The sequence below is a fragment of the Canis lupus genome, chromosome 18, assembly GCF_048164855.1.
Source record: "Canis lupus baileyi chromosome 18, mCanLup2.hap1, whole genome shotgun sequence".
Taxonomy (NCBI): Eukaryota; Metazoa; Chordata; class Mammalia; order Carnivora; family Canidae; genus Canis; species Canis lupus.
This window is the reverse complement of record NC_132855.1, coordinates 33,623,053-33,636,946: the sequence shown is the minus strand read 5'-3', so window position 1 is coordinate 33,636,946 and position 13,894 is coordinate 33,623,053. Positions and strand designations below refer to the sequence as shown.

The following is a 13,894-nucleotide window of genomic DNA, read 5'->3' as shown; positions in this document are numbered from 1 at the left end:
CTGTCTTCTTCTTCCCTGGAATCTTGTCTGTCTCTCACTTAATGGTTTTAGAATCATTCATTCCCAAAGGACAAGAGGTACCACTTCTGCTCATTTATGCAGCAGGTTTTATACACTGAAGGTTCTTACTACATACTAAGTTAATTAGTACATACATACACTTAGTACATACACTGTTAATTGAATGATTAAAACAGGAGGAGCAGAAGGCCTTAAAAGAAAAAGAAGTGTTGATTCACCAAGGTATTCTCTTCTGCATAGTAAGTTTTTCACATGCTCTTAGGTAGCTGTTTTATCTTGGCTTGACAGACAGTTCTGGCACATATACCAGACCAGGTATATGTGCCATATACACACATAACCATACCAGGTTTTGTATGTTTTTGCATCTACTTAGAAGCCTTATCTGTTTTGTTTTGTTTTTTTTTTTTTCTTTGTCTTCCTCCTACTGATCAGGCTGGAGGTGTGGCATCTGGATTAAATCATGTTCTCACGAATGACTTGACTGCTAAGAGGCTCCTGCATGTGAAAGGTCGGAGAGTGGTCAGGGCCACGGAAGTTCCTCTCACCTGGGACAGTTTCAACAAGGGCGACTGCTTCATCATTGATCTTGGCACTGTAAGTGTAACATGCAAATGCAGACAGCTAAAGGGAAGTGAATTGTCTTCAGATCAAGTAAGATGTACGTGTCGTGGAAGAGAATCACCTTTTCTACACACGGGGAAGAAGTCTTGTTTATGTGAGAGACAATCATATCATATGACCAATTGGCAAGTGTTTAAATAACACAAAGTGGGACTTCAAAGTTTTTATTTTCTTTGATAGGTTTAGAATGGAGAAGTGATTTAGTTCTTCCTAGCATAGAACACATATTGAATAATTTTTCATACACTGACCCTTCTGTCTGGACAGAGCTTCCGCTGATTATTTTTGTCCTTAATTGGGTGTGGGAAAACATTACTTGAGGGGAAAATTGGTTTCCCCTGAAAGCAAAGTTTCTAGAATTTCAAATGGACCCAAGATGAATCTAAACAGCCTGCCTGAGGGGTTTTTAGGGGATATTTTAGTATTTATATCACACATACACTACACCATACTGTTTCATAAATTTTTATTATTTAAGGGTATTAAAAGAAAAGGCACAAGTACAGATATCAAGTATCATCTTAATAGGTTGGGCAATATCGACTTACATTTTCTTCAAGGAAAAGAGGCCCCTCTAAATTCAGGTATATTATTCTTAATCTTTATTTAATCTTGAAATGAAGTATTGCTTCAAGGTCCTGTGCTAGATTCTGGAAAGTGGGATTTAAGTTGGGTCTTTTAAACTTTGTAAGGTAGAATTAAAATAAAGTAGAAATAAAAGGCATTCCCTACCACTGAGAACCCATGGGCAAAGCAGAGAAAGCAGGAGAGCACAGAGCACATCTGTGTTGCCCTCCCCCTCTTCCTCCTGATCATCATTCTCTCACAGTACGTACATCATCATCCTGCTTGTCGTCAATAATATTTCTGGGCCGAGCATTGTACAGAGACTTGCTCTGACCTGTGCTGCTTCAGGGAGCTGAGGCTTGCACTGGCTGGGGGATCTGCTTCCGGATGCACAGCCAGTGAGCAGTGAAGCCAGGATTAGAGCCTGGGGAGGTCTGATTCCAACCTGAGTGTTGCATTTTACTGCCTCTTCAGGGGCAGTATTTGGGGGGAAGAGCATCAGACAAAAGCCAAAAGAGTTTATTCCTCATGCCTAGGAAACGGATACTAAGGGTTTTGAAAATGAAGCTACACAGTCAAGGTTCGTTCTGTTAAGGCAATCTTAATTTGGCAACAGCACTGAGATTAAGTGTCCGAAGGTTATAAATCATTTGGAAGATGGCCCCAAGCTATAAACTTTGTGGGTTTCTCTCAGGATACACCTAGAGTTTTATGACTGCTAAAGTATAATTCGACTATCTTGGATCACACCAGGTTGTGTGTGCAGTTGGGATCATAATACTAATAATGCCCAAAGTACAATTCTCCATGTCACACTTAGATATCTGCCCTTACAATGGCAGTATCACAGTCCTGCATCTTGCCATATTTCTTGGAAAAGTTCTTTTTTCCTAGAAATGCTAACCCATTCTCCTAATCGGTTTAAGTCCTGACCCTCAGATGGAGGCAGAAAACATATTGTTCCATCCTTCTGTTGTTCTGCAGCCAACACCATAACTTATACAAATCCATGCCCACACATATCATCAAGCCACACAGTTCCAAAAACACTTACAGCATCCGGAATCTCACAAGCCTATGCATAATAATTAATTATCTACCTCAACATTCATCTCAACCACTTATATTTTTATAGCCCTTTATCCCTTGATAATGTAACATATAAGATAGTATTTTTCACAGAAAAAAAGAGACTGGTTTTTTTTATCCAAGCTGATTTCAATCTCAGATTCCTGTCTATTAAAGTCGAGTGTTTGATGAGATGATCTTTGGGGCCCCTAAACAGAAGAGACACTTCCTGTTGATAATGTAACTCATCACTGCCATGACTTGAACATATTTCTTTCTTAAAATAACTTTTCATGTGTAATGTAAATTGCTCCACACATGCACTAATCTCTTTAACTACTGTGAATGACTGCCAGTTCAGCTTTCTAACCACCTACTCTTTAATCTTGAGCAAGCCATTAAACTCTCCAAAGCCTTAACTTCCTCATTGTTTTCATCTCGCCTCTGATTCTCATGGTATTTCTACCCTTAGCTGACTATGATTCAGTCTCCTCTGACACAGAGTCACATCTGGAAATGACAATTGTCGTAATGGTTTCACAAGAGAAAAAAAGCCTAGAGGGTGTAAGCAAGTCGCTTGCATTAAAATAGGTTTAGTGGTGACCTGGGTCTGATGTGGGGTTTTCTATTCTTAGTTTACTTACATTCTTTTCACTACCCTAAGCTAACTTGATAGGGTATAAAATGGTATGGCTCCTTAACAGAGTATCTTGCAACAGTTTCAGAATTTGCTCAATTCAGAATTATGTCTAATCTAGCTTAAAATCTTCCAAATGTAGTATTGTTAATGAAGTATTGAGCTTCCACAATGGCTTAGATAGTTGGGTGCTACGGTAGGCAGATTGTAGTTCCACTGACATATCGTCTTCCCATAGGTGATGTCTGCCATGGGAGTATGACCCATAAATACAAACTCATATGTTAGGGACAGAGCCTTGATTTTGAGATTCTAGGACATTTATCTTCTTAATAGTAAATCACCTTTATTTTATATAATTACCTTTAATGACTTTTTAAGTTGTCTCCTGCTCTAATGCCTGGTTAGAGACATTTGGAATGATTTTGTTGCAGAGATAGTTGATTATCTCTTATGTTATAGAAGTATACTGTACCATAAAGGGATACCCTGGTAGGATTCAAGCAGTCTTCATACACTTTCATTTATTCACATGATCTCTTTGTGTGTTACTAACCTTTAACCAGTTGGTATGTTGTCAATAATTTCTAAATGGTGATAAGATCTTGCAATTACCTTGGAGACTTTATTTTTGGGGTGTGACACAGTAAACAGAGAAGGATATGAGACCAAAATTTTCTCTGCCAGAATATTTCGGTAGCAGTTATTGGGTTATGTAATAACCAAATTCTGCATCAGAGAGTAAGAAAAGAAGCCATTGCAATTTCTTCAAGTTTGTTTTATTATCCAGGTATGAAAAAAGTAGGTCAGACATCAAAGTTCTCTTCCAACTAGTGCCAGCTGGCCCAAACTAAGGTTATGGATATAACCTAGATCCTATATTTTGATTGTGTTTGAGGAAGTCAAGTTTTTTGATCAACAATCACTCTCATTAATATGATATGTCATATACCTTTGAAACATATGCTGTTATAGGATTTTTAAAAAAATATTTTATTTATTTATTCATGAAAGACACGCAGAGAGGGGCAGAGACACAGGCAGAGGGAGAAGCAGGCTCCATGCAGGCAGCCTGACGTGGGACTCGATCCCGGGACTCCAGGATCACGCCCTGGGCCGAAGGCAGGTGCCAAACCACTGATCCACCCAGGGATTCCCTGTTATAGGATTTGAAAATAAAGTCAATATCTCCTAGATAGGACCCTGTAACCACCTCAATTAAAAGTATGAGATTATAAAATTAACCATTTAATCACTTTGAAAATAAGAAATCATCAACATTTTAGAGGATGATTTGGATAAGCTATCTTAGTTTAGTGTATTCTCAGAAAATAATACGGAACATGGCTCAATCTTAGCAATTTGGAATTTACCAAATCTTTGAAGTGATTTTGAGCAGTGTATTTTAATGTTGGTTGAATTTATTGATAATCATTTTCTCACTATTTTTAAAGCTATGAGGTAGTTGAGGTAGTGTGGAAATGACTAACAAAGTCACCTCAAAATATAATGCAGCAAAGCCATCAGTAACTACAGAATGTGAGTGATAATAGAGTCAAGAAGCTCAAAGTTTGGGATGTAGAGCTCTTTTAGAAATATGTGTCCGAGCCACCACTAGTGGAGGGTTGGATTTCACAGGAGGAGGGATTTTTGTGGTGAGTTACTAATTGCGCTGTTGGGCATGTTCCGTTTCCTTGTTAACTTGTTTGGTCAGTTATGCAGCTTTGCCCCACTCACTTTGCTATTTATAACCTATAGCCCCCTCTCTCATTGTTCCCTGCTTTGAAAACAGCAATCTATACTTCCTCATTTGCATGTTGGTCTGCAACCCACGTTTCCTGACTTTCACTCCCACCCTTACTTTGCATCTGTCCATCCTATGGCAGCAATGCCTTCTGCTAGATCCAGTGGACACTTGGTTCATTATTTGCTCCATTCTTGTGCTGCAATTGACATTATTTATTATTCCTTTTACTTCAGGCTCACTCCTCCCCTGGCTTTCTGTTTTTCCTCCCTTTCAAGCCATTCTTTCTAATTCTTCTCGCATGGTCTGCCCACCTCCTCAAGTTTGTTTATTTTTTTAAGGATTCCACTTTTGATCATTGTCTCTTTATACATTCTTTCTGAGCAAATTTACTCTTCACCCAAAACTTGAACTACTCACCCATCAGTAAATCTTAATTTTATAGTCTCACTCTGACCTCTTGCCTGAGCTCTGTCAGTGTTTCCGACTACCTCCCAGATATTTCTTGTGTGTATCACAAGAACCTCAAACTCAACAATAAAAATGGAACTCATCAACTTCATGCTCTCATTCCTAGAAGTCATCGAGATGACTTCTCCCAAGGGCTGCCCATTCAGTCCGTTGCTAGACCTACTCTCTTCCTCAGGTCATCATGGTTTTGCTTTGCATACATTGTTTCATCTGCGGAGAATCTACTCCTGCTCTGTATCGCTTCTTTGGTATGCATCTGATAATCCTCTCCTTAAATATTCAACTCTGATACTGCTTTTTTTATGATGTGTTCCTTGGCCTCTTCCTCCCTCCTTCCCCTGTCCCACGTTGCACCCCTGTAGAATTAGGTAAGCCATTATCTCATATTTCCTATCACCTTGCAGACTTGCCTGAGCATTTGCCACATTGCCTGTCCATTCATTTATTAGCCTTACTCACTCACTTTGTCCTTAGTAGAAGGTTCGGAACTTATACTCACTCAACAGATGTTTCAGCAAATGTATATCTGTCCAACACAAAGCATACAGTCTCATGCAGTCATGTGGATAGAGATACAATTTTCTTTTTTCACCTATAGCTAAACCTGAGTTCATAGTGGAGCTTCTATTTCCACAGAAGGGTTAAAAATAAAATAATCTTGCCCTAGTAAGGTGAACCTTGTTTATCATTAATACAATCCAAACTTATCCCACCTGTCCCCTTTTTCATCTCTCAGGTACAGGGGATATGTGTGTGATATTATGGCTGGAGGATGGAGGACTGGGTTGAGAATAGAAGTGAGTCTGTTTGCAGTCTTTAGCCCTCACTGCTCTCTAATATTCAATGAAGCTCGGCCATTTCATTCATTCTTGAGCTTTGGGCTTTGGCCTCGGTCCCAAGACTTGTGATAGAAAATATCATTGGCCTTACTTTGGTTTTCTGATATGTCCACTTATCCATTGCAAGACCCTTTCTTTTTTTTTATTTTTAAAAAAACTTTTTTATTCATGAGAGACACACATGAGAGAGAGAGGCAGAGACATAGGCAGAAGAAGAAGCAGGTGCCTCGCAGGAAGCCCGATGCGGAACTCCATCCCAGGACTCTGGGATCACACCTTGAGCCAAAGGCAGACACTCAGCCGCTGAGCCACCCAGGCATCCCAAGACCCTTTCTGGTTGTATTAGCCACTACGATAGCCCCTTGGGAATTCTGACTTATTTTTCCCATACCCATGCAATTGTGAAGACACTGTACCCATATTGTACCAGTGCCCATTGGTCTGATGCTTAGACACTGCCCACAGTTTTTCTATTCTAATGCTCAGGGTCACAGATGAATATATTATAAACATGTTGGAGGGAAATGTACTGAGCTCTTCTCAAAGATTGATTAATTATATCTGATCAAGCTTCCCATTCTCTTGTAATCCCAATAATTTTCTCTTCTTGGAATTGAAAAACCAGTCTTCTGACATTTCAGTGTGGTTCCTGCAATACACTGTAGCCCCTAAGATCAAGACTCTGGTTCTTGATGTACAAGACCAATTTTCTGTAAATTGCTGCATCCTTACTCCTTCCCTCAGAAAGCTTTAACAAAATCCAGGTTATTTTAAATTAAACCTATATTGAGGTGCCTGGGTGGCTCAGTAGGTTGAATGTCTTTCAGCTCAGGTTGTGATCAACGGTCCTGGGATCAAGCCCTGATTTGGGCTCCCTGCTTGGTGAGTAGTCTGCTTCTCCTTCTCCTTTTGCCTGCTTGTGCATTCTCTCTCTCTCTCTCTCAAATAAATAATCTTTTTAAAAAATTTAAAAAATAAATTCAACCTATGTTGACTTTTGGACTTTCATTTCTGCTATGACTTAAAAATACTTATTTTAGAACAAAAAAGTGAGCAAAAGTCTTCTTTGTTCTGAATAAATTTGTCTCTATGCATTCCACTAGATTTGTAAGGGGAAAGAAAGCCTTGAGACAAAAAGGAAAGATAATGAAAAAAGATAATAATGGTAAATCTCTAAAATTACCCTGCAACAAAAGTAGGGATGAATGGTATTTATTATGCACTTAGTGTGTGCTGAGTGGTGGAATATGAAGATGGAAGCCAGATAGTTTTTGACCTCTAGGTCCTATCAAATGACGAGAGGCACAGACACACACATGCACAGCCCGGAGTATGACAAGGTAGAAGGTAGGAAATGCTGGAATGAAGACACAGACACGTTACAGTTGGAAAATAAATGAGAGCACTAGGAAAGACACCTCCCAAGGTCTTAGGATTTATGTTTTCATTCTCATAGTTTCACATTAGAATCATTAGGAAAAGTTTTTAAAATAACCGAGGCCCATGTGATAAGAACCCTAAAGATCCTGATTTTAAAGTTTTGAGATGGGACTTTGGTGTGAGTACTTTTTAGGCCCTACCCCAGGTCATTTTATCTAAAGGTACTGGAAAATTTAGGGATCTGAAAAAATTTAGGGACCTACACATCTGAAAAACCAGTAGATCAGTTAAAAATAGTTAAGTCACCAACTCATGTGGCTGCCAGAAATTATTTGTGATGAAATACGACTAAAACTTCTTTGATTTTCCAAATACTCTGAAGAATATAAAGAACATGATTTCACTAACTCTCATTATCCCTATGAACTCATTATCCCTATGAAAAGAATGCTCCAGGGGCACTCGGGTGGCTCAGTGGTTGAGCATCTGCCTTTGGCTCAGGTCGTGATCCCAGGGTCCTAGGATCGAGTCCCACATTGGGCTCCCCATGGGAAGCCTGCTTCTCCCTCTGCCAGGTCTCTGCCTCTGCCTCACTCTCTTCAAAAAAAAAAAAAAAGAATGCTCCAAAAACTGTCACCTGGTCCCAGTAAGTGACATCACTACCAGCAGCCAAGCTAGAAGGGTCCAAGTCATGTCCCTCTCTCCTTGTCTTCCAGTACACATTCCAACGGCATTGTTGACAATTCTGGAGGCCTTAACTTTCTAGTGATCCTTTGATTCTTGTCTTCTTCATTGCCACTGCTCTGCCCTGGTTCACATGCAATCCCTTCCTCTCCAGTCACCAAGCCTTTAGTGGCCATGCATACCCACTCCATTCATCTCCCATTCTATAATCAGAGGTGTTTATAAAAATACATATATGCATCACTGAATGATACTGAGTTGGTTCGGCTTTGCACAACAACAAAATGAGTTGTAAATAAACTCTTGTTCATCCAAAAACTAAAAAAAACCCCACCCTGGTTTAAAGTTTAAAAATAGAACAAGGTAAATTCCTGGAGGTATCTCACAAGTCATGATGGTGTTTAAGTCGTGCTTAGAGAGTCTCCAGCAGAGAGGGATATCTGGATGAGCTTTTATATTTTGTTAACTAGAGCTAAGGGAGAAATAAACACAGTAAAAGTAAAGCCAGTAGAGGCAAGGGAGAGGAAGAGGTCTGGCCACCCTTCTCCTTTTATAAAATTGTAAATGTATTTAGAATAAATAACTTAGAAAAGAACAAAAGGGTAACAGGTCTATGCTGAATTCTTTGCACATGTTATGAGTCAACATCACATGGGCTGTTCTGGGTCCTCCCTTAAACTTAGCTTCTGAAATCTTGCTTCCCTCCAACGGCGTCCTTGAGCATTGTTTTATTTCTGCTCAATTTCCTGCTCCCAAATGAGGTTTGGCTGTACTTTGATGTTTTACTTGTTAACTCTGACCACATAGTTTAAAGGAAATTTTAGAGACTTCTAGTCTATCCCCAGTATGGTTGTTTCCATAAATATCATTCACTGGCTTTTATTTCTGATTATTGGTGGTCCAAGCAAAATCCATAACAGATTTGTCTTTATTCCCTTATTTACTTTTCCAGTTATCCATAATGATTTTGTTTTCCTTTAATAGTCTGTATATTATACAATCACAATGATATAAATACAGTATACAATATATAAATAATTTATACAATTATACAATAGTTATAATTTCACAATCTTCAACTATAGGGTGTTCATGGGCAACATGTACATCAATAAACTTTGGCCAAAGTTTAAGTGAATTTCATTCTGAATTGAGTGTATACTTCATATTGACTGGGGTTTTGTCCCTCTCCCCAAATAAGTATAACATTTATTTATTTTATTTTAAAGATTTTATTTATTTATTCATGAAAAACAGAGAGAGAGGCAGAGACATAGGCAGAGGGAGAAGCAGGCTCCCTGCAGGGAACCCAATGCAGGGGGGGGGGGGGGAGGGGGGGGGAGGGGGGCTCATCCCTAGAGCCTAGGATCAGGACCTGAGCCAAGGGCAGACACTCAATTACTAAGCCACCCAGGCGCCCCTAAGCATTATTAATATTTAGTGTTGAATTGTTAAATTTTTTAGCATCTTAGAGGGTAAATAGCTTTCTCTGAAACCATGTTTGCTTTATAATTTTCAGGGTCTCATCTGCTTAAATCAGATTTACAAAATAATTTTTACCCAAATCCCCATTAAAGTATTATAAATGAAACATATATGATAAGTTTTTGTTGTAATAATATGTATCAACCTGTTACATCAGTTCAGGCATTTTTTAGCTCTCTGTAGCATTCTTATTTTGTTTTGTTTTGTTTTAATTCGCTTTATCCAAAAAACAGGGTAAGTTGAATTATAGGAGCATTTTTCAAGCACAGGGCCAATTGAATACAGAGTTTCCTTGTATTCAAGGAAATACAGAGTGGTGAAGTGGTCTTAACCAACTACCTCTAAATAGAGTAAGTGTTGGCAGTACAGCTTATTAATAGTACTATACACATTTATTTAGCACAGTAGAGCTTTGTTAAAATGAGATGTCTTAACCACATCATCCACCCATGATAGAATTTAAATTACTCGTTTAATGAATTGCTAAAGTTCTACTTAAAATCTAAACAGATTTTCTGTTTAAAATCTAAAGCATGTTTTAATGTGTTGCTGCCATAATTGAATGAATATATTTGCAGAAAAACTGAAGTAGCATCCAAAGAAAAGTGCTTTTAAATTAATATAACTCTTTAAACAATTTTGGCTTTTGGCAATTTATAATTAAAGTCCACATTTTATTGTATTTCTTGTCTGAATTAACCCCTGAAAATTAAGTCTAGGAAATAGGATAATACATCACTTTTATATAAATAGCACAAAATTAAGTGAAAATAATAAAAGAGTAAGTATAACACAAAGCATTCATTTTCATGCCCAATTAAGAAATTTTCTGTAACACTTTTCTTTGGTAATTGGGTCATCTTTGAGTTAAAAAGGAACATTTTGCTTTTAACAGTTTTATTATTTTTATGAGCATTTCCTAGATATGTTTTTGCTTCTTAAAAATTTTTTTATTGAAGTGTAGTTAACATACAATGCTATATTAGTTTCAAATGTACAACATAGTGATTTGACTGCTCTGTACATTACACACTTCACCAGGATAAGTGTAGTTTCCCTCTGTCACCATACAACATTATTACACTGTTAATGAGTTTATTCCCTATGCTGTAACTTTCATTCTTGTGATTTATTTATAACTGGAAGTTTATACCTCTTAATTTTCTGCACCTGTTTTACCCACCCCTCTCCCATCTGGCAACCACTAGTTTGTTCTGTGTTTATGATTCTGTTTGTGGGTTTTATTTTTTTAGATTCCACATTTAAGTGAAATCACATATTTGTCTTTCTCTGTCTGACTTATTTTTCTTACCATACTACCCTTTAGATCCATCCATATTGTCACAAATAGTAAGACCTCATTCTTTTTTATGACTGGATGATAAGTGCATGTGTGTATGTTTTCTTTACCTATTCATTTATCAGTGGACATGTAGCTTGCTTACATAGCTTGGCTATTATAAATAATGCTCCACTGAACATGGAGTGTGTACATAGCTTTTCATGTTAGTGTTTTCTTTTTTCTTTTCTTTTCTTTTTTTTTTCTTTGTTAAACACCCAGCAGTGGAATTGCTGATCACGTGGTAGATCTACTTTTAACTTTTTGAGGAACCTCCATACCATTTTCCACAGTGGTTGCACAAAGTTACATTCCCATTAAGTGAGGGTTCCCTTTTCTCCACATCCTCGCCAATCCTTGTTATTTCTTCTCTTTTTGATTCTAACCATTCTAACAGGGATAAGGCAGTATCTCATTGTAGTTTTGATTTGCATTTCCCTGATGAGTAGTGATATTGAGCATGTCTTCCTGTGTCTGTTGGCCATTTATCTGTATATCTTTGTTGGAAACATGTCTAGTCAGGTCCTCTGCCCATTTTAAGATCGCTTTTTTGGTGTTGAGTTGTATGAGCTTTTTATATGTTTTTGGATATTAACTCCTTATTGGATATATCATTTGCAAATATTTTTCCTATTCAGTACGTTGCCCTTTCATTTTGTCGATGGTTTCCTTCACTGTGCAGAAGCTTTTTAGTTTGATGTAGTCCCAATTACACGTTTTTGCTTTTCTTTCCCTTGCATGAAGAGACATGTCCAGAAAAATGTTGCTAAGGCTGATGTCCAGGTAGATAAATCTACCTGTGATTTCCTTTAGGAATTTAATGGTTTCAGGTCTTACATTTAGGTCTTTAATCTATTTTGGCTTTGTTTTTGTGTGTGGCATAAGCAAGTAGTCCAGTTTTATTCTTTAGCATGCAGCTGTCCAGTTTTCCCCACACCACACATTGAAGAGACTATCTTTTCTCCAAAGCATATTCTTGCATCTTTTGTTATAGGTTAATGGACTATATAAGCATGGGTTTATTTCTGGGCTGTCTGTTCTGTTCCATATGTCTTTTTTTTGTACCTGCACCCTGATGTTTTGATTACTGTAGCTTTGAAATCATGGCTTGTGAGATCTCCAGCTTTGTTCTTTTTGCTATTTTAAAAGTAGAAACTGAGGTCTGTCAGTAATGGTGAGGAATATTTTCTACAATTGAAGTTACCTGTGAACAGATACTGCACATAAAAACTCCCAACCTAAGGTAATGTCATAGAAAATATTTTAGGATCCATGGAATATTGTAAAATTCTACATTAAATAATAATTGTGTTAGTCAAATATTATCTACAATTCTCTTCTAAACACATTTTACCAAGCTTCCATAATGCTTTATAGAAGCTAATAAAATTTCGTGTGATTCTATATAACCCCTTTGAAGTAGATGAGAGGTCATTTATACAGCTGAGGTGAGGAGAACATAAACACCTGTTAGACAATTATATAAACACACAGCAAGTCAGTAGTGAAAGTTGCTAACAAGTCTGAGAAATCTAGAAATCTAGATCTACCGCCTATATTTCACTATCATGCAAATATTGGAAGTTTGCCTTCTCAGACCTACTGAGAAGAGAATTTTTAGCAAAATTTCCTGGAATAAGATAGGAAAGATATCTGAGCTAACAACCTAAGCCTAGGTATACTTAGAGTAGCGTGCTTGGCTGTACTGGATAATGAGACGTTATAGATTCTCTGTAAATGCCATTCAGTTGCACTGTGCTCAAGGCCACCAGCAGGGGTTCTCAGCCTGAGTTGAGTGCTAGGATCTTCTGGGGAGCATTCAAAAAACAGGGCTGCCGGGAATACACCTGAGAGTCCCTCAGGGTTCTGCTCGGGTATCTGCATTTTTAAAATCACCTTCCTACTCTACCACCTGATTTTAATGCACAGTTATAGGCCCTGACTGATCACTGGGGACCATTTGTTCTCACTTTTTGTAACTGCTGACCTGGGCATAGTATTCAGATTGATTCAAAATGTGAGTCTCATATTCAGATATCCAGATGTAGAAAAGAAACGAGAGAGAAAACAATGGCAGTGCACCATTCTTTTCAAAATGGAAAAGAAATACACCTTGACCACATAGACTAGTTCAGATTCTACAGTGAAAGGAATTGCAAGACGCACAGTCTTTTTTATTATATTTCTTATAAAGACTTGAATTTCTAAAATGCCTCTTTTATTCTTGAAGAGGAGTATGGAATAGGTGAGTCAGGAACCTGGAGAGGGTGGGGGAAATCAGAGAGACTATCCTAGGCCTATGTGATTCAAAGTTGAACCCCCAGGGCCTAGAAGGGAGCCTGCCTGTTTTAGGCAATCAGTAAAGTATTTGGGAATAAAGAAATGACTCTGGACTAGAAATGTTTTATCATCAGAGAAAAGAGCTATTCTCTCCAGATGCTTGGGTGCTGTTTGTTTTGCTGTTGTTAATTGACGTGCTCTTTTAAAAATTGCGAACACAAGGTCATACAGCTGGTAAGTTGTGGCCTGGTCTGTGTCCTTCACACTTAACCACTACTCTTAAGCACCTCTCCACGACGGACCACATGAACCGTGTGGTTTTGAAAGCAAGTGTGGTACAAATACATTATTAGCATTAGCTGTCTCTGTGTCAATCTCTCCTTGCTAGCTTCTCTTATTCTTTTCTCTGTCCCCAACATCTAGCTCATTATAAGCACCTAATAAATGTGACATTAAAAAAAAGAGGGGCACCTGGGTGGTTCAGTTGGTTAAGTGTCTGCCTTTGGCTCAGGTCATGATCCTGGGATCAAGCCCCAAGTCTCTTCTCCCTCTCCCTCTTCCTGCTGCTCCCCTTGCTTGTGCTCACGCACTCTGCCAAATACATAAATAAAATCTTAAAAAAAGGAAAAAAACCCTCAACCTAGATAAAATTTGAAGACTTTCTACGTATACATGCCTCTCTCCATCTGTTAAAACTGTGTATCTTTAAAAATCTTTATTTGCAAACAGAGCTTATGTTTCTGTTTTTACTTAAA

General features: G+C 38.0%; 1 protein-coding gene across 1 annotated transcript in view; it reads left to right on the top strand.

The window, feature by feature from the left end:
- SCIN (scinderin) overlaps positions 1-13,894 on the top strand; it is a 77,816-nt gene that overhangs the window by 11,463 nt on the left and 52,459 nt on the right. The window contains exon 3 of the mRNA XM_072783979.1: positions 457-618. Within this exon, the coding sequence (XP_072640080.1) occupies positions 457-618 (162 nt within the window). The remainder of the gene's footprint in view (positions 1-456; positions 619-13,894) is intronic.